Source organism: Macaca nemestrina, chromosome 5 (genome assembly GCF_043159975.1).
Source record: "Macaca nemestrina isolate mMacNem1 chromosome 5, mMacNem.hap1, whole genome shotgun sequence".
NCBI lineage: Eukaryota > Metazoa > Chordata > Mammalia > Primates > Cercopithecidae > Macaca > Macaca nemestrina.
The window spans coordinates 98,763,770-98,791,766 of NC_092129.1; the positions used below are offsets into that span (position 1 = coordinate 98,763,770).

Consider the following 27,997-nt stretch of genomic DNA (forward strand, 5'->3'; position numbering starts at 1 on the left):
TTATTTTATTTTATTTACTTTTTTGAGATGGAGCTTCACTCTTGTCTCCCAGGCTGGAGTGCAGTGGCGTAATCTTGGCTCACTGCAATCTCCACCTCCAGGAGTCAAGCGATTCCCCTGCCTCAGTCTCCCAAGCACTTGGGACTATAGGTATACACCACCATGCCTGGCTAATTTGTGTGTGTATGTATTTTTAGTAGAGATGGGGTTTCACCATGTGGCCAGGCTGGTCTAGAACTCCTGACCTCATCTGCCTGCCTCGGCCTCCTAACGTGCTGAGATTACAGGCATGAGCCACCGCTCCTGGCCCCTTGCTTTTAATTTTGAAAGTACACAGAACACCTTATTCTGGTAAAGGTATGTCTCAATAGAGAACTCATAGTGATGAGTCTTTGTTACACAACTAATTCTTTTAAGGTAACAGGTCTATCTCATTTCAATGTCTGTCTTTAGAGAAGTAGCTGATTTTCAGCTTTCTGTGGATTCTTTGTTGGAAGAAGACAATGACCATTCAAGACCAGATATTCAAGTTCAAGCCAAGAGACTAGCAGAGAAGGTACTTTAGCACTATTATCTTTTTGACATTGTAATAAACTTGTTATTTAAAAAAAAAATACTCTGCAGGCTATCTCAGCCATAATAGTGAATTTAATAGTGTTTCTTTGTTCGAGGCATCTTGTGTAATATAATTTAAATTCATTTTAGCCACATACTATAAGGTTATAATGATTTTTCAAATTAGTTATAAAGCATTCCTCTTGAGCTGACATTGTTCAATTTTTTGATTAACCACTTACAGGAAGACTGAAGTGTTAATTAAATTTACACATTGAATCTGGATGGACTTTTGAATTTAGGAGAACAAGCTTGATAAATTAGAGCAGTGAGTTGCAATTTTTAAAATGAGTTTTTGAAAAGATGAACATTAAAATATGAGAAGAATTGATTAGATGTAAATAGAATCATGATTACAGAGAAGAGGTGGTTAGATGATTATAATAAGCCTCTTTCATTTCTAAGTTCTCTGATAGGTTTGATATCTAAAAGAGGAATTGAAAGGATTGTAAGGAATTACTAAATATAAATTGTTAGTGTAATTCCCTCAGAAAAGGAAGATATGTTGGACAAGCATATTAACATATGTCACAGAGGCAGTGTCTGGGAACTCTAAAGAATTGGAACAATGAAAGTCACTATCATAGAAAGAGATGCTTATTTACAGGATGAGTATGATAAAGGAGCATTGGTAGCTTAGTAAATATTTATTTGATCAGAAAATCACTCCCAGATATTTACCAGGAATAGAATTATTCAAAATATAATAATTATTTCCTTTTCCCCATTTCTTATAGGTTCTTAAAAATAAAGACTAGTTGCTCATTAGTGACAGCAGATAATCTCTTCAAGTTCCATAGGTTTTTCATGAGATGGGTTCAGACATCTAATAGGTTAAAAAGTGAAGGCATATGCATAAGATGAACTATCTAAATTACATCTTATCTGTTGGTGCAGGTGCTTTAGTGTAGACCCTGACAGAATGTCATGTTCTGTGGCTCTCATGAAAGCTAGGTGAGATTAAAAGTGTTCATTGTATGTCAGAGTAGGTAGAATATGGGTAGAGTGATTTTTCTTACTTGTTAAAAGGTGAATTTGAGGGGAGGGAAAGGGAATGAGGAAGAGAGAGACTAAATACAGAATACTATGTTAATTGGGAAAAAAAGAGAATGTGTTTACTTAAATAGAATTATGGAACTAAAAAGATTGCCTAAGAACTAGGACCCGATATAGGGACCAGGAAAGATGACTGACTTGTGTCTTTGTAAGCCAAAAATAGTATTAGAACTACATATCTCATTAGGCCTATTATATAACATACCTACTTTGTGCGGTTTGTTCTTTTCAGCTAAGATGTGATACAGTGGTGAGTGAAATCAGTACTGGTCAAAGGACTGTAAATTTCAAAATAAACAGAGAGCTCTTAACAAAGGTAAGAATAAGTTAATATCCAGCCATTGTGCTTTCATTCTCTCTGCTTCAGCCACAGTGGTCTTCCTCCAGTTCTTAAATTCATTATACCTCCTCTAGCCTCAAAACCTTTGCACACACTGATCCATAACTTGGGGAGTGCCACCCCGAGTTAACACCTGCTCATCTTTTAAATCTTGATATTTCTTTGGCAGTACCTTTCTGACCCCTTCATTTATATGCTCTCGTAGCACTGTACAGTCATATACCACATAATGACATTTCATACACAGTGTGTATAGATGATGGTCCCATAAGACAATATCATATTTTTTCTGTGTTTAGATATATTTAGGTATACAGACACTATTGCATACAGTATTCAGTACAGTGACATGCTGTACAGATTTGTAGCCTAGGAACAATAGGCTATAACATACAGCCTAGGCGTGTAGTAGACTATATCATCTAAGTTTATATAAGCACTTGGGAGGCCGAGGCAGGAGGATCACTTGAGCCTGGGAGTTTGAGACTGCTCCTGGCAGCATAGCGAGACCCTATCTCTACAAAAAAATTAAAAAATTAGCCACACATGGTAGTTTGCGCCTGCAGTCCCAGCTACTCTGGAGGCTGAGGTAGGAGGATCACTTGAGCCTGGGAGGTTGAGGTTGCAGTGAGCTGTGATTGTGCCATTGCACTCCAACCTAGGTGACAGCGAGACCTTTTCTCAAAAATTTCAGTGGCCATGAATTTTCAAGCTTTATTTCAATTAACAAACTAAAGAATTTTTTTCTAATTTGAGGATACCCATTACCTCACTTATTAAAAATATTCCCAAATCCTTCTCAATTGACAATGCAGGGACAAGGGTCAGGGCTTTGAAGTCCAGCTACTCTTTCGCATAGGGGAATTCCGTATTGCAGCCTTGAGGATCTGAATCTTAGTGGGAATTTGATTAAAGGAGCAAGCAGACTGCTTATAGTTGCCCTGCTTAGTGTCACAGTAAAGCCAGATCCTAGAGCAGTGAGCACTCATGTTCAGAAAAGGACTATTGAATGTACCTCTACTATGTGTTACAATTTTAATGATAATTCTTCTTTACTCAAAACTTAATTTATTCTACATTTGGCTGTCAACCTAAAAGGAGGAAACTGAGGCAAAATTAATATAAGTAGAGAGTTTACTTGAGCCAAGCTTAAGGATTGCAGCTGAGGAGCACAGATTCAAGTTGCCCTGAATATACCCTTTGATCGGCAGCAGTTACAAGTGGATTTTTAAAGGGAAAGAAGAGGGAGTTTGAGTTGTTAACCAGAATTTACATTAAAATAATGTAAACTATTGATAGGCTGTATATTTTTCTTTGTATCATAAATTCCAGTAACATGAAGATAACGTGTGAGGCAGCTAGTTGGGAACAAAATCACATAAAACAATTGTCCCCAGCCATATGAGGGAGAGTTTGTGCATAACTGATGTCTGATAGGCATGTCTTTCTGGGCCTGCATACCTCACATAGCTGAGATTACTCTGAGCTATTTTTCTTTTCTCAAGCTTATAGCATCTGCTTTTCTCACATATTGTATCTCTAGTTTTATAATTTTAACTGTTTTACAGTCCATTTTTTAATAAGCAGGATAATACTCTAATAATTAAAAGTAAATACATAAATCACTAACGTAGTCATTTATAATGAAGTATTATGTACTGTACATAATTGGATGTGCTATACTTTTATACAACTGACAGTGCAGTAAGTTAGTTTACACTATAATTTTTAGGTCTCAGATGGTGGTCCTTTGCATGGTTTTTTTTGAGACGGAGTTTTGCTCTTGTTGCCCAGGCTGGAGTGCAGTGGCACGATCTTGGCTTACCGTAACCTCTACCTCCCGGGTTCAAGCGATCCTCCTGCCTCAGCCTCCCCGGGTAGCTGGGATTACAGGCATGTGCCACCATGCCCGGCTAATTTTACATTTTTAGTAGAGACGGGGTTTCTCCATGTTGGTCAGACTGGTCTTGAACTCCCAACCTCAGGTGATCCGCCCACCTCACCCTCCCAAAGTGCTGGGATTACAGGCGTGAGCCACCACGCCTGGCCATCATTTGCATGTTTAATGGATTTTTCAGATCCCATCAAGAAAAAAAATTCAACTCTTGTTAGGACCAACAAAGAATTAATAAAGCTTTGCTTGAGAAGTAACCATAATGGCATTGCGAAGAACTGTCACTTTGGTACCAAACTTCTACCTGTCAGTAGCTTGCAGTACTTTCAAGAGAAACTGTAACTTCAATTAATATTTAATTGTTAAAAGGGAAAAAAGAAAGTATGATCTAAACTAAATAGAAAAAATGCAAACAAAACCCTCCTTTCTTAGGGATGCTTCAAAAATACACAATGGATAACATCATTTTATTTTACACTTTTCAGTTTGCCAAGTTAAACTTTGCATGTTTTACCAAAAGTAAAAGAAAAAGATACTCATTTAAATGGCTCCAGTTCTGCGCCAATGGCTGCATCTATTTCACTAATAGACGTTTTTCCCATAGGCAGTGGATGCATTCAAGTCACATGTAGTTTCTGTAAATAGGAATGAATGATTTTAAGCACTTTTCAACTGTTGACCAAAGAATTAACAGGTAGGGTAGTAGTGATAACTTCCTTATACATAGGGAGGTGAGTGATGGCTTCCTTGGTAGTCCTGATCAGAGCCATAAAGAAATAATTAACCAACAAAGAGTTAGATAAAATAACAAAACTTGTCTACAGAAAAAGACAATGGTGATAGACAAAGAGAAAGTACCAGTTAATTGGAATATTCATTAATTGCTAAGCATTCCAAAAAGTGAAACCTTTGAAAGATTTCATTCTAATTAAAAGCCTTTTATGCACGAGTATTTACATTACTGAATACAACTTACGTTTAAACATACATACTGATAAATAGATGGGCCTCTAGCTTATTCATCTGTTAGAATATCTGGGAACATTTGTAACTCACTGACATTCTGCAGTTAAAAGCTTTCATTTGATTTAATAAATCTGCTTCTTATTTGCCAGAGTCTAAATTACTGAGATCTAAAGATAAAGTGGCTTGGATCTCGACTTCAAGGAGCTTGCAATGTAAAAGAAAAGCATTAAAAAAACCTCAGTGTAACGTGTAATGGAAACAATAATGTGACGAGTGTTATAATGGTGGCATATTTAAGATGCAACCTTAGTGTAAAAAGGGGTACGTATATGTGTATCTTGAGGAAGGGACATAACCTTGAATTGGAATGAAGATTAAAAATATATCTGGGAGATACAAGAACAGGCATTCCAGGCAGAGGGGATGGCTTGGGACAGAGTACAGATAGTCAGAAACATGGCATCATCTGGAAATTAGCAGCAGTTGAGAGTATGGTTTGTGCATAGATGGCATGGGGGAGGATAAGAAATTAGTGTGAAAGGCCTTCTGTTCTTTGCATAAGAGTTTCAGCTTTTTCCTATGAGTCATCATTTTCCATGTTATGTGTATCACAGGCAGCACGTATGATGATTTTTGATAGTATAGCAGTGAAACTTATTTCATTTTAATAGATATTTATTGGCAGAAAAACCTAGCACTTCAAACTTGTGATTTTTATGGATATTAGAATGTGCCTTTTTTTTTTTCCTGTTTTTTTGAGATAGAGTCTTGCTTTGTCACCCAGGGTGGAAAGCAGTGGTGTGATCATAGCTTATTGGAGTCCCAACCTCCTGGGCTCAAGCGATCCTCTCACCTCAGCCTCCAGAGCAGCTAGGACTAACAAGCGCAAGCCTCCATGCCCAGGCAGTTTTAAAAATTTTTTAATAGAGATAGGGTCTTCAACAGGCTGGTCTTATACTCCTGGCCTCAAGTGATTGTCCTGCCTGGGCCTCCCAAGCATGAACCACCATGCCTAGCCTATGGTATGCCTTTAAACAAATAAATTTCAAAAAAGTTCAAAAAAACACAAAAGTGATAGGCGTGTGTCAGGTAAAAGTCAGATTAGAAATTGATAAATATATTTTTAAATTTCTTTGTTTTTTTCCTTTAGAGATGGAGTCTCTGTCACTCAAGTTGGCGTATAGCATCATCATCGTAGCTTACTGCAGGGCTTGAGCTGCTGGGCTCAAGTAATCCTCCCATCTCAGCTTCCAAAAGTAGCTGGGAATACAGTCACAGGCCACTACACTTGGCTACTTTTTAAAAAATTTTCAGTGGTGGGGTCTTGCTGTGTTGTACAGACTGATCTCAAACTCCTGGCCTCTAGCAGTCCTCCCAGCTCAGCCTCCCAAATTGTTGGGATTGCAGGTGTGAGGCACTGCACCTAGTTGATAAAATCTCTTAAACCGTTCGAATCATTGAAGGGTTTGAATAAAATAGACTCGATTAAATGTATATGCTATGTAAAAAGATAGGTGTTATTGTTTTATTATATAGTCATGTGTTGCTTAACAATGGGATACATTCATAGAAATGTGTCCATAGGTGATTTTGTTATTAAGGGACATCATAGTGTACTTACCCAAACCTAGATGATAAAACCGACTACAGAGACCTAGGCTATAAACTTGTACATCATGTAAATACCAAATACAGTATTTGTGCAGTTGTGACACAGTGATATTTGTATCTTAACCTATCTAAACATAGGAAAGGTACAGTAAAAATACAGTATTAAATATAAAAGATGCTATACCTGTATTGGGCATTTACCGTGAATGGAGCTTGCAGGACTGGAAGCTGCTCTGGGTGAGTGAGTGATGAGTGCATGTGAAGGCCTCGAATATTACTGTACACTACTGTAGACATTACAAACACTGTACACTTAGGTTACAATGGGTTTATAAAAACATATTTTTCCTTGTACCATAACTTTAGAATAAAATAACAAAAATTTAAAAAATATTTTTCTTGGCTCGACATGGTGACTCACGCCTGTAATTCCAGCACTTTGAGAGGCTGAGGCAGGAGGATCACTTGAGCCCAGGAGTGCTAGGGCTGCAATGAGCTAGGATCACACTGCTGTACTCCAGCCTGAGTGACAGAGCGAGACCCTGTCTCTATTTTTTTTTTTTTTTTTTTTGAGACAGAGTTTCGCTCTTGTTGCCCAGGCTGGCATGCAATGGCATAGACTCAGCTCCCACCTCCGCCCCCCAGGTTCAAGCGATTCTCCTGCCTCAGCCTCCCAAGTAGCTGGGATTACAGGTGCACGCCACCATGCCTGACTAGAGACCCTGTCTCTAAAAAAATAAATATTTTTCTTTCTTCAATAATAAATTAACCTTAGCTGACTGTAACATTTTTATTCTGTAAACTTTTTCATTTTTTAAACTTTTTTCTTCTATTTGTTTTTCTTTATATCTCAGCTTAATTTTTTAACTTTTGAACTCTTTTGTAATAGCAGCTTAAAACAAACACATTATACAACTGTGCAAAAATATATCCTTATTCTGTAAGCTTTTTCTAATTTTTTTAATTTACTTTTTAGACTTTTTTGCTAAGTCTAAGCTAAGACACAAACACATTAGCCTCAGCCTACACAGGGTCAGGATCATCAATATCACTGTCTTCACCTCCACATCTTGTCCCACTGGAAAGTCTTCGGGGACAATAACACACATGAAGCTGTCATCTTCTATGATGACAGTGCCTTCTGGAGTATCTCCTAAAGGACCTGCCTGAGGCAGTTTTACAGTTAATTGTTTTCAATAAGTATAAGGAGTACACTTTAAAATTATGATTTAAAAATATAGTAGATTAAATACATAAATCAGTACAGTCCTTTATTATTATCAAGTATTATGTGGTGTACATAATTGTATGTGCTATTCTTTTATAAGACTGGCAGCCTAGCCTAGTAGGTTTGTTTACATCAGCGTCACCACAAACATGTGAGTACTGCAATGCACTAGGCATTATGACCTGCTGCAACATTGCTGGGTGATAAGAATTTTTCAGCTCTGTTACAGCCTTAATGGGACCACCATTGTATATATGTGGTTCATCATTGACTGACACATTGTCATTTGGTGCGTTACTGTAGGTGTTGTTTTTGCAGTGGTATAGCTGAGAGATGAGGACCTAAACCAGGGTAGAAGAACCAGTTATTAAGTAACTGTAACGATATTTAGGAGATAATACACATAGGACCCGGTGATTAACAGGTGACTAATTACAGAGGTTGAGGGAATAAGGTAAATGTTCAGGACTCCTAGGTTTCTGAGTAGGTTAGTTGGGTGAGTGGTAGTGCAGTTTGTGGAAATAGACAGTGTAGATGGAAGAACAAGTGTATTTTCTGTGAAATGCCTGAGAAGCATATCCAATCAGTCTGTAGCACTAGAGAGATTAAGTAGTTAGAAGTAATTAGTATTTGAAGTCTTTTTTTTTTTTTTTTTTTTGAGATGGAGTTTCGCTCATGTTGCCCATGCTGAAGTGCAGTGGCGTGATCTCAGCTCATTGCAACTCCCATCTCCCGGGTTCAAGCGATTCTCCTGCCTCAGCCTTCCAAGTAGCTGGGGTTACAGACATCTACCACCACACCCGGCTAATTTTTAGTAGAGACAGAGTTTCACCATGTTGGTCAGGCTGGTTTTGAACTCCTGACCTCAGGTGATCTATCTGCCTCAGCCTCCCAAAGTGCTGGGATTACAGATGTGAGCCACCATGCCCGGCCAAGTATTTGAAGTCTTAAGGTGACCTGAAAGTGTAAAATAAAAAGCTAGAAGCAAGAATGGAACACAGAGTGCAGAGTCAAGGGCAGATGGTGGAAGAAGAGCCTACAAAGGAGATTGAGAAGCAAAAGTTGAGAGAGAATGGTGTCTTTACAACCAAGGAAGGAGGATAGTTGCAAGAAGGGAGTAGTCACCAGCTAAGATGATATTTGAAAAGTGGTTACTCCTGAGGAAGGAGGGAAGGAATTAGGATAAGGACAGATGATCGAGAGGGACTTTAGCCTTATCTTAAATGTTCAATTTTTAAAAAATTAATAACGTTGCCTTTTTGTTGTTTGTGCCAGGTAAATCAGTAGATAGAGGGTAATTGTCAAAGATAATTCTAACTTACTATGATTAACTGTTGTGGAGTCTGCCATTCATTACATAAAAAGAAGAAGTGAAAGATTTGTAGACTTTCCACTTAGAATAATCTGAATCTAGATTTCTTCTTACTGATGTATTCGTTTCATGTATGTTCTTGGACTAATAATACTGGGTCTCTAGTTTATGACAGACAATATTCTGTATACTGTCTATATATTGTATTAATCCTTTATTGTTTCTTATTACACAATGTGAATCAAGAGAATATTATTTTCTCTATGTCCTTGTGCACATACATACTATTTCTGAACCTTAGTTTTGGATCCATTAAATGGGAAATGTTGCCCATCTTTAAGATTATGAGGCTTAAAGACAATGGGTACGGTAGAAGCAGCTGGACTTGGACCCAGCACTTTATGTTTCTTAAATGTCAATTGTTCGGTACTGGCTGCTGCTCCCTTCTCTGCTTGTTCCATTTAGAGACCATTTTAACCAACTCTTTGATAATAAAGTTTTTCACAACATAAGCCACATTTTTAAGACTCGAGATGCATTTTGGGGCCAGGCATGATGGCGCACGCCTATAATCCCAGCACTCTGGGAGGCTGAGGTGTGAGGATCCATTGAACCCAGGAGTTCAAGACCAGCCTGGGCGACAGAGCGAGAGACCCTGTCTATAAAAATAAAATAAAAATTTTTTTTTTTTTTTTTTTTGAGATGGAGTCTCGCTCTGTCACCTAGGCTGGAGTGCAGTGGTGCAATCTCGGCTCACTGCAACCTCCGCTTCCTGGGTTCAAGCGACTCTCCTGCCTCAGCCTCCCAAGTAGCTGGGACTACAGGCACATGCCACCATGTCTGCTTAATTTTCTTTTTTGTGTGTGTGTTTTTTTTTAGCAGAGATGGGGTTTCACCATGTTGGCCAGGATGGTCTCGATCTGACCTCCTGATCTCCTGATCCACCTGCCTCAGCCTCCCAAAGTGTTAGGATTACAGGCGTGAGCCACTGTGCCCTTCCAAAAAAAATTTTTAATTAGCTGGGTGTGGTAGCATGTACCTATAATCCCAGCTACTCTGGAGGCTGAGGTGGTAGGATTGCTTAGGTAGGAAGATCGCTTGAGTCTGAGGCTTCAGTGAGCCCTGATTGTGCCACTGCACTTCAGTCTGGCAGACAGAGTAAAGCCCTGTCTCAAAAATGTAAAAATAAAAGTAAAATATAGATGCAGTTGGGGAAAGAAAACCAACTGATATGAGTAAACAAAAGTTCATCACCATTAACAAAAAATAAAATGAATTTTGTGAATTATATACCATAGTTCTATGTTAATAAAAACTAACCTGGAATATGTTTGGGAAGTTTCTGTGGGATTTCCTTGTTTCTTACTTGTGTAGCCAATAGGCATTATACATTTTTGTCTTTTTCCTACCATTACTTGTAGTCTTTAATATCACAAAAACTGCAGCAGCATGCAGCAGTTAACAGGTTAGCTGTGAAGTTGCAAAAGTTCTTTTCTGCACAACTTAACCCCTCAGTACTTTTCTTTCTTTCTTTGTTAAAATAGTTCTTATCTCTAAGGCTGTCATGAGGAGTAAGTAAGTTAATGCATATAAAATGCTTGGAACAGTGGCTGGCACATCGTATGAACTCAATAAGTATTAGATGATGCTTCTGGTTTTGTTGTTCATATTTACTGTGGGACTTTTGGCGGTTACTTAACTTCACCAAGCTTCAGTTTCCTTCTCTGTAAAATACCTACATAACTGGTTACTATAAGGATGAATAGACATGGAGTATAAAAGGGCACAGAATCCTTGTAAGTGTTAACTCATGTTACTATGACTAGCATTAGTAACGAGAAAAGTAGTGCTGGAGGTAGTGCCACTGAGAATTCTATGAAATTCTCAGTTCCATAAATTAGAATGAACAAATTGGCAATATTTAATTCTCAGCAACAGAGTAGTTAAAAGCATTGTAATTGTTGTTCATTAAATTACACTCCTTTAATTTTCAGACAGTGCTACAACAAGTAATTGAAGATGGCTCAAAATATGGATTAAAAAGTGAACTTTTCTCTGGTCTTCCCCAGAAGAAGATTGTGGTTGAATTCAGGTGAGGGTGCACCCCTTTTATGTGTTGCTTAATCAAGTTGACTGGGCAGAGGAGTGTTATTACCATCATCATTTGGGGTCTTAATAAATAACATATGGAAAACTTGAAAACCAGTGCAATTATATTATTTCTTGAAATCACAGTGAATCAATCATTGAACTATAAATAAAAACATATTTTTGGACCTCCAAAAAATGTCTTTTTATATATATATACATATATATATATATTTATATTTAGTATTAACAGTTCCTTTTTTGGAAGAACTAGTTATTCACTTCAATAGACTCTTAAGGCAGAGGTAATGGTTACTGCCGTATTAGGAATTTTAAAGTGGCCAGGCATGGTGGCTCAGCCTGTAATCCTAGCACTTTGGAAGGCAAGGTGGGAGGATCACTTGAGGCCCAGAGTTCGAGACCAGCCTGGGCAACATAGTGAGACCCCACCTCTTAAAAAAAAAATAGAAAAAGTAGTTGTGCATGGTATCACACTCGCGTAGTGACAGCTACTTCGGAGGCTGAGGAGGAAAGATAGCTTGAGCCTAGGAATTCAAGATTACAGTGAGCTGGGATTGTCACTGCACTCTAGCTCAGGTGAGACACACCAAGACCCTGTGTCAAAAAAAAATTTTTTAAGTAATTTGATTACCAGAGAAACAAGTCTTTTAGTATTTGTAATAAATGTAATTTTTAATTACCAGAAAAATAGCTTGAAGTTTTAATGTGCCTCTAAATAGTCTTCATAGAACTTTCTAACATGCTGTCAGTATAACTGTCTGGTATTTAGACTGTTTGAGGTAACGAAGAGAGAAAAGGGAACACTAAAAACTAATACTTTCATTGTACAGCTGACAGACTGACAACCCTAGGAAATTATCAGAGATGTTGCATTTGTCTTCCTAAAGCTGAAGAACAGTCTTGATGAACTGTTTTTCTACTTAGAAAGATAGAACTTGCTAAGAGCCTTTTGTCTTCTTAAGTATTTATGTCTGTGGAAGATTTTTAAAAATCGATATGGGAAGTATTATGTTTACTAACTCATTATTGCAGTTTATGATAATAGCCATTAAACTTAGTTATGATTAGCTCCTGTACAGTCAGTGAAAGAGCGGGTTTTATGCATGTGTACTGTCTCTGCCACTCACTTGTCTTCTTAAAGAAGACAGACCCTCTAAGACCAAACTCATGAATTTATGATAAGGACCAATTACTGAGTAAGCTTCTGCTCCTATGGAGTAGACACTTACTATGAATGACTCTTGTACTGCAGTACACCACAATTATGATATTTAAAGTTGAGTTTAAATATTTGTTGCATCACAAAGAGTAGAGGGACTTCCTACAGTCATCGTCATATCGCAGAGGAACTACACTAAGGCCATCTCCTAAGGAAATTTGCCTGTTTTCTCTCCTCTTGAATAAGAAACCACTGCAAACCTTAATGTAGGGATTGTTAAACCTCAGCCCATAAGCAACATCCAGTTTGCCACTTGTTTTTGCAAATAAAGTTTTGTTGGAACACAGCCATGCACATTTGTTTACATCATCTACATTGGCTGCTTTCATATTGCAATGGCAGTTGAACAAAGTAGAGCTGAGTTGAATAGTTGTGACAGATCAGATGGTCCAAAAGTCTATTAAAGTATTTACTATCTGGCTCTTTAAGAAAAAGAATTGCCAGCTTCTGATTAGTGTCTTAAAACAACATCCATTTTGGTACTTATGACACCATGTATGAGGAAATGGGGAGAGAGGAGTATTTCAGGCCAGTGGTTCTTCTATTTGCCTGAGGTTATTTATGTAACTGGTCATCTGGAGACTATTGGGGCTAGAAATCAAAAGTGGCTCATTTACTTCTCTGGCCAGGCATCTCTGTCTCCTACCACATTGTTTCTCCAACAGGGTAGCAAGACCTCTTTACAGAGGTACTCAAGGCTCTAAGATAGTGAAAACATCTAATCTTGGAACAGGCATGGCATCATCAGTTTTGTCACTTTCTGCTGATGAAAGCAAGTCACAAGATCACCCCAGATTCAATGGAAGAAAAATAGAGTACATCTCTTAATGATGAAAGAAGCAAAGAATTTGTGATCATCTTTGATTATTTTCATTCATGTCTTTAAATTAATGGACATACTGCTTTCTTCACTGGGGAGGCACTTCATTACCATATTACTCTTAAACCCCTTTCAATTACCTAACCGGCAAGTAAAGGAAAATCAATAGGGAGGCAATATATTACCTGTTGCCGTACATTCATCCTTTAAGTAATGCCATTATAAGTTTCCTAAAACTTGAAAAGTTGCCACCATTACTTACCTTCTTTTGCATTTTTTTTCTACCTTCACCATCCTTTTACTCCAACTAAGCTCTAGAAATACTGTGGCATCAGTCTTCCTTACTCATTGATTCCCAGGCTTTCCTCTTAAGTTTTGGTTTCCCATATACTGCTCCTTTTTGTTTATGCTTTTAAGAAGTATCTAAAAATAACCTGTTCTATGCGAGTTGTATTCTGTAGGCTTTTTGTATGGCAGTTAATTTGCTTATGGATTTGCTTCTCTTAGCTTTTTTCTAAAGCAGTTAAAGAAGGCTGGAATTTAAATGAGTGTCTGAATGCTGGTGAAGGCAGAGCCTGTCTATCTCCTAGCAGCCATCTTTGCTCTCTGACAGTTTACATGTGGCATTGTTGTGAGACCATTGCTTCTCTCTCCCTTAGAGGTTTTCCAGATGCTGCAGTTCTTGCTGTTGTGATTTCAAAGTAGAGACAAAATAGGTGGAGACAGGATCAAAATTGATAGAGAACATTATTCTTGGATTTCTTCTGAAAATGAGAGAGATGGGAGAAGAGAATTTTTAAAATACGTAGTATCCTGAACAGACCAAGCAACATTCCCCAGAAAGCAAGAGATATGATCACTATGCTCAAGAAACTTTCTCCCTAAATTGAGTTGATGATGATAATACTAGATTAAGTAACTTGCCCAGGTTCACAGATCTAACTCTTGATTCTGAAACCTGTATACTTAACTTTTACTGCTTCCCTGGTACATAGTGTAGGTTGTCATATATTTTGTCTGATTTAGGAGCAGTGTGATAAAATACAAGGTAAATGGCTGTCCATCATAGATTTGGACTTCCCCTGGTAGATGGTGTAAGACTTGAAGCTAACTACTGTTTCCTCTCTCCTGTCTCTCTAGTCAACCTTTCCTATTTTGTACAGATCAACTGTGTAAGATCATGGTAAGCAGTGGTAGCCTTTTCTTTTCTTTTCTCAGCATGATTTTCCCCAGCCCCTGCTGCTCCCAAGTGTGAGACACTCTTCTAGCAAAACAGATTGGAGACCTCTGGCTGGCAAAATGAGACTTTTGGAAGTCAGGGTAGCAGTTCTGACTGTTAGTAACTGGTTCAGTGATCTTAGATGGGACAGTTGATTTCTCTGGCCTCTTATCTGGAAAATAAGTAGTTTTTTGGGGTTTTTTTGAGACAGAGTCTTGCTCTCTCGCTCAGGCTGGAGTGCTGTGGCATGATTCACTGCAACCTCTGCGTCCCTGGTTCAAGCAATTCTCCTGCCTCAGCCTCCCCAGTAGAGTAGCTGGATTACAGGCATGTGCCACCATGCCCAGCTAGTTTTTGTATTTTTAGTAGAGACAGGATTTCACCATGTTGGCCAGTCTGGTCTCAAACTCCTGACCTCAAGTGATCTGCCCACCTTGGCCTCCCAAAGTGCTAGTATTATAGACATGAGCGACCACGCCCGGCCAAGAGTGATGTTATCTGTCCCTTCTTACAAAATTAAGGAATAATTTAACAAAAGTCCCAATAAGATGCCCAGATTATAATTCATAGTAGCTACTTCAGTTGCCAAAAGAAGTGAATTTGTATTTTCCATTTTATGTATTCCCTTCTCAGTAGAAGTATGGTATCAGAGAGAAGCAAATTGTTGATTTCAAGGGACGTTTTGTCAAAACTTGAAGACCTAGATAGATTCAATTTTTCTAATACCGGAGGGAAAATGCGAAGCGCTGAAAGTTTTTTTTTCTTAACAGACATTATAAATACCCAGTTTTTTAAAAATTCAGAGATTACAAAGAGATATTTAATGAAAAAGAAGTCTCTTCCCCATCTCAGTTTCCTCTGTGGGTATCTGTTAATCCCAGTATCAGTGTCCCACTCACCCTCCTAGAGATGTTCTATGCATTTGTAAATGGACTATACATATTTCACATTGTTTTCACTTCTTCCCCCCCCACCAAATAATGTATTTTATGTTTCTTTAATATGAATGCATCCAGGGCTGGCTTATTTTTATTGTTCCATTGTATTCTGTTCTTTTTTTTTTTTCTTAAATCAGCTTTATTGAGGGATAATTACATACAGTGCTTATTTAAACATAGAATTTCACCATATTTAAACATATAATTTGATGAGTTTTGGCATAGGTATGCAAGTTGTGTAACTGCCTCCACAACTATCATATAGAGCTGTTTTTCTGGGGTTTTTTATTTCTATTGATTTTTTTGCTTTACTTTTATCTATGTCATTTTCTTTTATTCTGCTTGCTTTGGATTTAGTTTGCTCCACTTTTTCTAGTTTCTTAAAGGAGAAACTCAGATTATTGATTCGAAACCTTTTTTCTAATATAAACATTTCATGTTATAGATTTTTCTGCTTTAGCTATATCCAACAAATTTACTAGTAAGGCAGCAATATGGTACAGTGCTAGGATTCCCCTTGTTTGCTCTTGTTCTCTCAAAACATCATAGTCCTTCACTGCCTATTGTCCAGTTTCATAAAATCAGTGTTTCATCTGCTTTTCTGGTTTTCTGATTATTTAAAGGCAGAAGAGTAAATCCAGTCCTCTTTTGGCTGTAAATGTAAGATTTTTTTTTAAGCCTTTAGAAGGATGTTTACTTTCTTTCTAAACAATGATTAAATAAATACCTGTGTAGTTTCATAATTTCATAATTGTGCACACATATCGTAGGATCAAGTTTTTAAATCGTAGTACTCTTAAGGGTATATAACAAGGCTTTGGAGACAAACCAGAATTAAGCTCTAGTTTTACCACTTTTAACCAGCTATGTTCAATTTTTTTTATAATTGATAATATAAAAGATAATAATTTATCTTTTTTTAATATTGAAAAACTTATGAAATTTTCAAACATTCACAAAACAGGGAACAGTATAATTAACCCCTATATGTTCGTTACACATATTTAAGAGTCATCAAGATATTGCCACATTTGCTTCATCATCTCTCTTTGTTGTCCCAGTTCCCTCATCTGTAAAATAAAAGTTAAGAGTACCTTACCTCACAGCACATACGAGTATTAAATGAGTTAATGCCCGTGAAGTGTGTGCAGCTGTGCCTGTCAGGTAGTGAGTGCTCTGGAAGCATTTGCTATGTTAAATGATTGATTACAACTTCTTGAGCACACATGGGAGTGATAAATATGTTGATTGGGAATTTGGAGTGGTGAGTCACATTCCAATTGTTAGAGGTTTTATGCATAAATATTTTTCCTTTTTTTTGTTTTGTTTTGTTTTTAATTTTACAGACAGAGTCTCACTCTGTCACCCAGGCTGAAGTACAATCATCATAGTTCACTGTAACTTTGAACTCCTGGGCCCAAGCTATCCTCCTGCTTTAGCCTTCCGTGTAGCTAGGACTACAAGCATGCACCACCACACCCTACTAATTTATTTTAATTATTTTTATTTTTATTTTTTTGAGACAGAGTTTTGCTCTTGTCACCCAGGCTAGAGTGCAATGAATGTCGTGATCTCGGCTCACTGCAACCTCCGCCTCCCAGGTTCAAGCCATTCTCCTGCCTCAGCCTCCCAAATAGCTGGGGTTAGAGGCATGCACCACCACACCCTGCTAATTTTTTGTATTTTTACTAAAGTAAGGGTTTCACCATGTTGATCAGGATGGTCTAGAACTCCTGGCCTCAAGTGATCCATCCTCCTCGGCCTAAGAAAGTGCTGGGATTACAGGTGTGAGCCACCGCGCCCAGCTACCTGACTAGTTTTTTGAAAAAAAATTCTGTAGAGACAGTGTCTTGATATGTTGCCCAGGCTAGTCTCAAACTCCTGGCCTCAAGCAGTCTCCCCACCTCAGCCTCCCAAAGTGCTGAGAGTACAGGCGTGAGCCATTGTGCTGGGGGTATTTTTACATTTTAAATTTTTGATTTCTGATACAACAAATAGTAGCAGATATTACCCATATGAAAAATATTTCTTTGAGGCCCTCAGTGATTTTTAAGAGGGTAAAGGATTTGCACTAAACTTAGTAATTTGTGTTGGTTTTGTCAATCCTTAAATGTATCTACTTCCTAAGTATACCACTTACATGAATGCTATTAGTTCAGGAGTCACAGGATCATTTCATTAACAATGTCAAAATTTTGAGTTCTAATTTATCTTTGCTGTAAATTTTTGACTTTTAACTTATCTTTGCCCTAATACCAAAGGCTATACTCCACAATTTTGTCAAAGTATGGAGGCATGACCTAGTTGATTCTTAGAAGTCTTAATTCTTAGAATAGAGAAATAACTTTCCCCTTTTTTTTTTTTTTTGCAGTTCACCTAATGTTGCCAAAAAATTTCATGTTGGACATTTGCGTTCTACCATCATAGGTAAGTGTTTAGTTTCACATAAAATACTAAACGTGCCTTTGAGGAAGTATTTGATAGTTTAATGGTTTAATGCTTAAATAACAAAAGAACAAAAAACAAAAAGTTTAAATTTATATGAGCCTTGTGCTAATTCAATATTACATGAAATGGACAACGTTGGTTAATAACGATGGAAACAGAAAATTCATTTCAAAACCAAAAGATTCACTGAGAAACTAATTTTAACTGCTATCTATGTTACGATTTTTAACTTTCTAAAAGTAAGTATAAATATGGAGAAGACCTGAAAGATGCAAAAGTAAAAATAGTTATGTGGGGATATATGACCCTTCAAATTTTTTTGCTCATATATTTTGTGGTTTTTTTGTTGCCCAGGCCGGAGTGCAGTGGTGCAATCTCAGCTCACGCAACCTCTGTCTCCCAGGTTCAAAGGATTCTCCTGCCTCAACCTCTCAAGTAGCTGGGATTACAGGCATGCGCCACCACGCCTGGCTAATTTTTGTATTTTTAGTAGAGACAGGGTTTCACCATGTTGCCCAGGCTGGTCTCGAACTCCTGACCTCAAGTTATCTGCCCACCTCGGCCTCTCAAAGTGCTGGGATTGCAGGCGTGAGCCACCACGCTCTACCTATTCATATATTTTGTTTATATAAAATACATAACAATTTTTGTCAAAATTACAAAGTGCAAATAACAATTTTTATTAAAAATCCACCTCAGTCCTGTGAGCACTTAGTGGAATGTTCAAGACTGGAAATTAGAACAAGACTATTTCTGGCCGGGTGCAGTGGCTCACACCTGTAGTCCCAGCACTTTGGGAAGCTGAAGCAGGCAGATCATTTAAGGTCAGCAGTTCGAGACCAGCCTGGCCAACATGGCGAAACCCCATCTTTACTAAAAATACAAAAAATCAGCCAGTGTGGTGGTGTGCACCTGTAATCCCAGCTACTCAGGAGGCTGAGGTGGGAGAATCTCCTGAACCCGGGAGGCGGAGGTTGCAGTGAGCTGCACACCACTGCACTGTGGCCTGGGCGACAGCTGGATTCTGTCTCAAAAAACAACAAAAAAAGACTTTCAATAAATAGAGATTACTATGTAGTACTTCATAGTTGTAATGCTTCAGTGTATAATATACTTACCATTTTCATTTATTTAGCACGTGTCATGCAGCAGGTGAATTTAAAAACTGAAATTAAAATTATATAATATTGGAATTGGAAGGGACTTTGGAGTTTATCTCAATCTAATCTCACTTCCAATGTAGAAATCTGTCCTATTGCATGCTTAAGAGAAAGTTGTTTAACTTGTACTTCAGTACTTTTCAGAATTGGAGAAATTAGTACTTGTGGCATAGATTGTTGTGGGGTCAGCTCTCATTGTTCTTGGGCAGCATTTTAAGAGAAGAAATGACAGGACTTGATGAAAAAGTATAAGAAATATACAATATAAGAAAAGTTATGTGAGTAAGTCAAAAGTATAGGAGTGAGTAAATGATGGGTAGGGTATGATAAAGTTGTTTTCACAGTTGAGGGAAATATTTGGACCAGTTAGAGATAATATTTGAGAACTTACCATGCTGTGTCTTCATGTATTATATAATTCAATTTTATAACAGCCCAGTTTGGTAAATACTGTTAACTCTGGTTTATGGATGAAGAAATTCAGCTACCAAAAGTAACTTTCCCGAGATTCCAAAGTATTGTAGCCAGGATTTGAAATTAGGCAGTCTGATTCCAGAAGTCTAGATTCAGATATTTAATTGGATTTGTTATATAACAAGGGGCTAAGAAAAAAAAAAAAAAAGAATATGCTATCTTTGTACCAGCTGGAAAAACTGGGGTTCCAATTGCTGGGACTTTATAGATTGGGAAAGTCTAGAAGTAGGGAAGCTGGAAAAGAAGATAGCTGCAGTAGTTTAAGACAGGTATGGATATTGGTGAAGGTTTATTTGCAAAAAACTAAATCCATTCTTAGTAAAGGCAGGAGAGGATTTATTATAGGATATTGAATGGTTTACAAAGTTGTTGGGAGGGCTGCAGAAGCTTTGGATTAAGCTGACATAAATAACTCCCAAAACTGCACTATAGAACTTTGTCATCAAGGGAGCTCCTGCCTCTTCTGCAATCACTTCCACTGCTCTAGAACCATGCTGCCACTGCCGTGGTCAAGAAAATGCCACTACTCCTGCCATGCCGTCTAGAATCCATACAGTCTTAAGAGGCAGCCCCATATACTTTCAGTTTCTTTGGTGGCCATCGTGGAATACTAGGACCTCTGTTCATGGTGTCACATAAAAACAAAGCCTCCACAACTGTGCTTGTCATAAAAAAAAAGAAGTAGCTCCCCTTCTAAATCTTACACAGACTGTCTCTGATTGCCCAAACCTAGAAGACTTCTGGAACTCTAACAAAAAGAGACTCTGGGAATTGTACTTTTTAGGTTTTCAGCCTCGGCAGTAGATGAGGGCACACAAGAAGGAAAGCGGAATAGATGTTGAGTGTGAAACCAGCATCACAGTATGGGAAAGTGAAAGCTTTAGATTATTACATGCTGTTAGGGAGCAGGCATGTAGAGGGTAGATGTTAGTGATTAAAAGGAGATAGAATGAGCTATTTAGAAAACACAAAAAGGGAAAATACAGCAGTGAGGCTTCGGTTCTTAGGACACAGACAAATGTATTTCTTGTTAATTACTGGGATTTTTTTTTCCTCTCCTTGAAATTGACTAGAATAGCAATTACTCTAACGTGTTCTAAAATCCTATTAATAATATTGATGAAAATTCTGCTACTGTGAAATGTGAGATTCTTTGGAATAACTGCCCTACAAGTAATTTCTTACTCCCTTTCCATAACATATATGAAAACACAATGATGAATATTTTAGTTAAAAACAATAAGTTGGTAAATTTTGTGAAAAGAATTTTTTACTTATGCTTTGATAATAGAGAAGTACGTGGTTCTTATGTCAAAAATGGATAACAAGAATGAGAAACTATACTTTATTGATTACTAGGAAATTTTATAGCAAATCTCAAAGAAGCTTTAGGACATCAAGTAATAAGAATAAATTACCTTGGCGATTGGGGCATGCAGTTTGGTAAGTACGTTTGAGATTTTATTTTTCATTTCATTGTAAAATTCAATTTTTAAAAACTTTGATCTTCTGGACAGAATATAGGCAGAATCCCATTGGATGAAGTAGTATGTCCTACCTATTTTTTTTTTCCTAATGGCTTTTGTGCATATTATCTTCTATTTATTTGAGTAATTCTCACCACACAAGTTACCTTTGGGAAAGGTAACTTCACACATTCCAAGACGACCTGGGCCAGGCATGGTGTTTCACTCCTGTAATGCCAACATTTTGGGAGGCCAAGATGGGTGGATCACTTGAGCCCAGGAGTTTGAGACCAGCCTGAGCAACATGGTGAAACCCTGTCTTTACAAGATACAAAAATATTAGCTGGACATGGTGGCATGCCCTTGTATTCCTAGCTACTCGGAAGGCTGAGGTAAGAGGATCGTGTTAGCTCAGGAGGTCAAGGCTGCAGTGCACTGAACTCCAGTGTGGGTGGCAGAGGAGGACCCTGTCTAAAAAAAAAAAAAAAAAAAAACCCCAGAGTAAGACCTGATGTAAGCTTTTGTGGTTTTAATAAAGAGGAATTGCCTGCTTTTATTAGTTAAATGTAGAAGTGAGTATACAGGGAAGAAGTAAGTCTAACTGTGTACACCGTTCTCAACCACAGCCCTGCCATTTTTCAATCTAAGGACATCCAGCCTCCCTGGGCCATCCTACATGAAGTAGGATCCACTATTATACCATAGCCAGTGGCCCAGAAGATAAGCATAGGGTGATACTTTGGCTTCCCCTTGAACTGTACAGTGAGGGGCAGGAGTAGGGTGGGGAAAGTCCAGAAGGAAAAGAGAAAAAGAGAGGAGTGCGATCCAAACATTTAAGTACTACCACAAATTATCTCTCATATAATGAGTTTACTCAGAACTGTTCTTTTTTTTGAGACGGAGTCTCGCTCTGTCGCCCAGGCTGGAGTGCAGTGGCCGGATCTCAGCTCACTGCAAGCTCCGCCTCCCGGGTTCACGCCATTCTCCTGCCTCAGTCTCCCGAGTAGCTGGGACTACAGGCGCCCGCCACCTCGCCCGGCTAGTTTTTTTTTTTGTATTTTTTTTTTAGTAGAGATGGGGTTTCACCGTGTTAGCCAGGATGGTCTCGATCTCCTGACCTCGTGATCCGCCCGTCTCGGCCTCCCAAAGTGCTGGGATTACAGGCTTGAGCCACTGCGCCCGGCCTACTCAGAACTATTCTTATGTAAACCAGTAATCAAGGTGTGAGAGGGCAAGGTAAATGAAGTTGTTATGGTAGTGAAGGACAGGGTAGATTGTGAAATACAAACTTTTTTTTTTTTTAACTTTTTTTTTTTATTATACTTTAAGTTCTAGGGTACATGTGCACAATGTGCAGGTTTGTTACATATGTGTATATACATGTGCCATGTTGATGTGCTGCACCCATTAACTCGTCATTTACATTAGGTATATCTCCTAATGCTATCCCTCCCCCCTACCTCCTCCCCACAATAGGACCCGGTGTGTGATGCTCCCCTTCCGGTGTCCAAGTGATCTCATTGTTCAATTCCCACCTATGTGTGAGAACATACGGTATTTGGTTTTCTGTTCTTGTGATAGTTTGCTGAGAATGATGGTTTCCAGCTGCATCCATGTCCCTACAAAGGACACGAACTCATCCTTTTTTATGGCTGCATAGTATTCCATGGTGTATATATATGTGCCACATTTTCTTAATCCAGTCTGTCACTGATGGACATTTGGGTTGATTCCAAGTCTTTGCTATTGTGAATAGTGCCACAATAAACATACGTGTGCATGTGTCTTTATAGCAGCGTGACTTATCCTTTGGGTATATCCCCAGTAATGGGATGGCTGGGTCAAATGGTATTTCTAGTTCTAGATCCTTGAGGAATAGCCACACTGTTTTCCACAATGGTTGAACTGGTTTACAGTCCACCAACAGTGTAAAAGTGTTCCTATTTCTCCACATCCTCTCCAGCACCTGTTGTTTCCTGATTTTTTAATGATTGCCATTCTAACTGGTGTGAGATGGTATCTCATTGTGGTTTTGACTTGCATTTCTCTGATGACCATCGATGATGAGCATTTTTTCATGTGTCTGTTGGCTGTATGAATGTCTTCTTTTGAGAAGTGTCTGTTCATATCCTTTGCCCACTTTTTGATGGGGTTGTTTTTTTCTTGTAAATTTGATTGAGTTCTTTATAGGTTCTGGATATTAGCCCTTTGTCAGATGAGTAGATGGCAAAAACTTTCTCCCATTCTGTAGGTTGCCTGTTCACTCTGATGGTCATTTCTTTTGCTGTGCAGAAGCTCTTTAGTTTAATTAGATCCCATTTATCAATTTTGGCTTTTGTTGCCATTGTTTTTGGTGTTTTAGACGTGAAGTCCTTGCCTATGCCTATGTCCTGAATGGTAATACCTAGGTTTTCTTCTAGGGTTTTTATGGTTTTAGGTCTAACATTTAAGTCTCTAATCCATCTTGAATTAATTTTCATATAAGGAATAAGGAAAGGATCCAGTTTCAGCTTTCTACTTATGGCTAGCCAATTTTCCCAGCACTATTTATTAAATAGGGAATCCTTTCCCCATTTCTTGTTTTTCTGAGGTTTGTCAAAGATCAGATGGCTGTAGATGTGTGGTATTATTTCTGAGGGCTCTGTTCTGTTCCATTGGTCTGTATCTCTGTTTTGGTAGCAGTACCATGCTGTTTTGGTTACTGTAGCCTTGTAGTGTAGTTTGAAGTCAGGTAGCGTGATGCATCCAGCTTTGTTCTTTTGGCTTAGGATTGTGTGAAATACAAACTTTAAGAAAATCTCTGGTGTTACTGCCGTGTATATTTTAAGAAACATCTCTATTATCTAATTTCTATAAAGCATTCTCTGACACACAGACACACCCTAGCCCATCTTCTCACATCACCAATTTCCTAGTATCCAGCTCTACTCAAATATGGTAAGCCTCCTGTCTTATATGCTTATTTGTATGCTTCCCTGCCCTACTGAGGCATGTTCCTTGAAGGCGTAGACTGACTTTTATATCTACAATGCTTGGCATGTAAGAAGCACTCTAAGAAGAGTAGACCTTGAATCTGTTAATAGTACCCTTACTATTCACTGTGGAAGAATCAGAATACTTGCCCTGCATTTAAAAAATCAATCTGTAGTTCACAACAGCTGGTAGTCAGAGGGCTAGGCCCTAGGCTCAACAGTCAGACTTAATGGATGGCACTGATTTTTATTAGTTTGACCGATTTAGACATTTCACAGGCATTAGCAAATATGTGATTAGGGTATTCATTACATTTTAGCCGCAGGATTTCATTATAGCAGTTTTTTCTCTAAAGGACTGCTGTGGTTAATGATCTGTCAACATTTCCATTATAACCATCATTGTTAAAGAATAATTTTGCTGTTTCAGCTATTTCCATTTGAAAGTTGGCAGTTTCTAAGCACAGAATTAGTTTTTGAAAATGTATTAGGCTGAATGTTAAATGGAATTGGCCTTTACTTTTCCCATTTTTGTGTTTTGGAACACTGAGCATCTTTCCACACGCTGCTTCAGCCACCCTGAATCATAATCACATTTGCTCTTGCTTGAAAGTGAATAGAGCTTCAGTCATCCTTCTTGTTCCTAAGTTCCAAAGTATTGTATATTCCTGTCTCCTGTGTTCAGTCACGTCCTACTTTCTACTGAACCTTGTATAGAAAAATGTGTATCAGTAAAGCCCTTTAGATCTGAAGCTTGGTAATTGATATAGAAATAATTTTTTTTTTCTTTCCGAGATGGAGTCTTGCTCTGTCACCCAGGCTGGCGTGCAGTGGCACCGTCTCAGCTCACTGCAACCTCTGCCTCCCAGGTTCAAGTGATTCTTCTGTCTCAGCCTCCCAAGTAGCTGGGATCACAGGCATGTACCACCATGCCAGGCTAATTTTGGTTTTTTTGTTGTTTTGTTTTGGTTTTTTTGAGGTAAAATTTCGCTTTTGTTGCCCAGGCTGGAGTGCAATCGCGCGATCTCGGCTCACCGCAGCCTCCGCCTCCCAGGTTCAAGTGATTGTCCTGTCTCACCCTCCCTAGTAGCTGGGATTACAGGCATGAGCCACTGCACCCAGCCATAAATTAGTTTTTAAAGTAATAAAACTAATGTTCCTCTTACCCCAGACTGCATATATCCTTTCAAACGGAAATTATGATCATCTTTATGCAGAATATCGTGAGTCTACATACTCCCAGACTGTACTAGGAATTTTAATTTGTAGTTTACCAACCTCAGTTTTTGGGTTTTTTTTGGGGGGGGGGGTTTCTTTTTTTTAAGGTACAAATTAACACTATCCCTGAACTCTGAATTTATCATCAAAGACTGAAAAATTATACACGGTCAAATTTAAGATTTTTGTTGCTTGGCTACCTTGAACCTGAGAAATAATCAAGGATGTTCCAAGTTTTACCTTTTGCTGTTTTCCTCCAATTATTTGTTTAAGAACTAATATAACAACAAAACCATTGCTGTCTTCATTAATGTCTTCCTAAAACATTAATGCCTACAAGTTTAAAAAGAAAGTTTGAAAACACTTTCCATCAGTTTTTTTTTTTTTTTTATAAATTTTGAGTGCCTAGTGTCTAGCATCATGATGTCACTTCAACAGAGTAACTGCATAATAAATGTTTATTTTTTAATGTCTGCTAGGGTGGTGTTTGGCACTGTTAGTACAAAGATAAATTAGTCCAGACTCTACCTTTGATGAGCTCATAACCTATTGGTTTCTGTGAACTTAATTTCAGTGATCTATTCATTATATTTATGTATATTTATATATCTATTTAATATATTTATGATTAAATATATTGAATTTGACTTGTGTCAGTTTATAGAAGGTAAAAGTGTATTTTGTAATAGTTCTCAGGATACATAATATGACAGGTTGCTCTTTTTATAGAATTATGCCTATTCCTGTCATGCCTATTCTCTATTGTTCAACTTGATAATTTTTCATTTACGGATTATCATGGTAGGTCTTCTGGGAACTGGCTTCCAACTGTTTGGCTATGAGGAAAAACTGCAGTCCAATCCTCTACAGCATCTCTTTGAAGTAAGTTGGCAAGAAAACATTTCAAAATTTTTTCAGAATACTGTGTAGCTTAGTAACATATTTTTAATCCCAGAGGTTTATTTTTATTTATTTTGAGACAGGGTCTTGCTCTGTTGCCCAGGCTAGAGTGCAGTGGTGCAATCTCAGCTCACTGCAACCTCTGCCTCCTGAGTTCAAGCGGTTCTCATGCCTCAGCCTCCCAAGTTGCTGGGACTACAGGCGTGTGCCACCATACCCAGCTAATTTTTGTATTTTTGGTAGAGATGGGGTTTCTCCATGTTGGCCAGGCAGGTCTCAAACCCCTGACTCAGGTAATCCACCCACCTTGGCCTCCCAAAGTGCTGGGATTACAGGCGTGAGTCACCATGCCCAGCCTCCAGAGGTTTAAAAAATGTTATTTAAAACAAGGAACTGGCCGGGCGCGGTGGCTCAAGCCTGTAATCCCAGCACTTTGGGAGGCCGAGACGGGCGGATCACGAGGTCAGGAGATCGAGACCATCCTGGTTAACATGGTGAAACCCCGTCTCTACTAAAAAATACAAAAACTCGCCGGGCGAGGTGGCGGGCGCCTGTAGTCCCAGCTACTCGGGAGGCTGAGGCAGGAGAATGGCGTGAACCCGGGAGGCGGAGCTTGCAGTGAGCTGAGATCCGGCCACTGCACTCCAGCCTGGGTGACAGAGCGAGACTCTGTCTCAAAAAAAAAAAAAAAAAAAAAAAAACAAGGAACCAAAACATAATTGAAAATGTTGCTTTTGGCTGGGCATAATGACTCACACCTGCATCCCAGCACTTTGGGAGGCCAAGGCAGGAGGACTGCTTGACACTAGGAGTTCAAAACCAGTTTGGGCAACATAATGAGACCCAGCCTCTACAAAGTAATGAAATATTAGCCAGGCAGAGTGGCCTGTTCCTGTAGTCCCAGTTACTTGGGAGACTGACTGAGGCAGGGGGATTGCTTGACCCCAGGAATTTAAGGCTACAGTGGTCATGACACTGCACTCCAGCCTGGACAACAGAGCAAGACCCTGTCTCAGAAAGAAAGAAAATGTTGCACTTATTTTTACTAGGTTATTTTTATTTCTTAATCTAAGATTTTTTAAATGCTCTTTTAGTTGATTTGGGACAGTATTTCTTCAGGTATAGAATCTTTTTAGAATAAACATGTAAGATAATGATTCAACACAGAAATTTCTTAATTTTCTGCCAGTTAATACGTACTGCAGCTATTTTCATGGTAATAACTGTATATCAATTAGACTTGAAAAATGAATATTTTTGTTCTTTTTCTGGTGTGGGGAATGGCATGTCTATTTCTCTCTGAAATCGTGTGTGCTTTTCCCGTTTACATCTTTCACCTCATTTTCCTGGCTTTTGTCCAATATGAATTTCTGTCTACTCTATTTCATTTACTCCCTTGGATACTTCGCTTCTTTATCTTCAGTTCTTCCTGAAGTTTATTAATAAAGTCCTTCCTGTCCAAACAATCTCCAGGGATGTGTTTCCTTTTCGTTGTCCTTGTTGTTATCTCTGCCATTTCTGGGCCTCGCAGTGGAAACACAGATACGAAGTCAGCCGTATTGGCGACAGATCAGGGGATCAAACTAAAGATGTTCTGCTTGTGTGTGAGGAAGAGCACTTGCAGAAATAATGCTTTACTTCTCCAGCTTAAACCACACAGAGTGCTTCATCATTTTCCTTTCTGTTACATGATTTTTCCCCTGCAGCTGGCTTTGCAGTTAAATTGAACAAAACATACTCCAGCTTTTTGTTTTTTGATTTTCGTTTTTTTTTTTTTTGAGGAGCCTCACACTGTTGCCCAGGCTGGAGTGCAGTGCCGCAATCTTGGCTCACTGAACCTTCACCTCCTGGGTTGAAGCAGTTCTGTGTCAGCCTCACGAGTAGCTGGGATTACAGGTGCCCACCACCAGGCCCAGCTAAATTTTTTTGTGTTTTTTAGTAGAGATGATGTTTCACTATGTTGGCCAGGCTGGTCTTGAACCCCTGATCTTGTGATCTGCCCGCCTCGGCCTCCCAAAGTGCTGGGATTACA

At 38.5% G+C, this 27,997-nt stretch overlaps 1 protein-coding gene across 2 annotated transcripts in view; it reads left to right on the top strand.

Annotated features, from left to right (window-relative positions):
* The window catches only part of LOC105496272 (arginyl-tRNA synthetase 2, mitochondrial), a 73,277-nt gene that overhangs the window by 21,216 nt on the left and 24,064 nt on the right, over positions 1 to 27,997 (top strand). Inside the window, exons 3-8 of one of the 2 annotated variants that reach the window (XM_011766529.3) lie at positions 454 to 556; positions 1,904 to 1,987; positions 11,017 to 11,114; positions 17,699 to 17,754; positions 20,769 to 20,852; positions 25,871 to 25,947. In XM_011766529.3, the coding sequence (XP_011764831.2) occupies positions 454 to 556; positions 1,904 to 1,987; positions 11,017 to 11,114; positions 17,699 to 17,754; positions 20,769 to 20,852; positions 25,871 to 25,947 (502 nt within the window). The remainder of the gene's footprint in view (positions 1 to 453; positions 557 to 1,903; positions 1,988 to 11,016; positions 11,115 to 17,698; positions 17,755 to 20,768; positions 20,853 to 25,870; positions 25,948 to 27,997) is intronic. The other variant, XM_071096750.1, reaches the window with a different exon arrangement.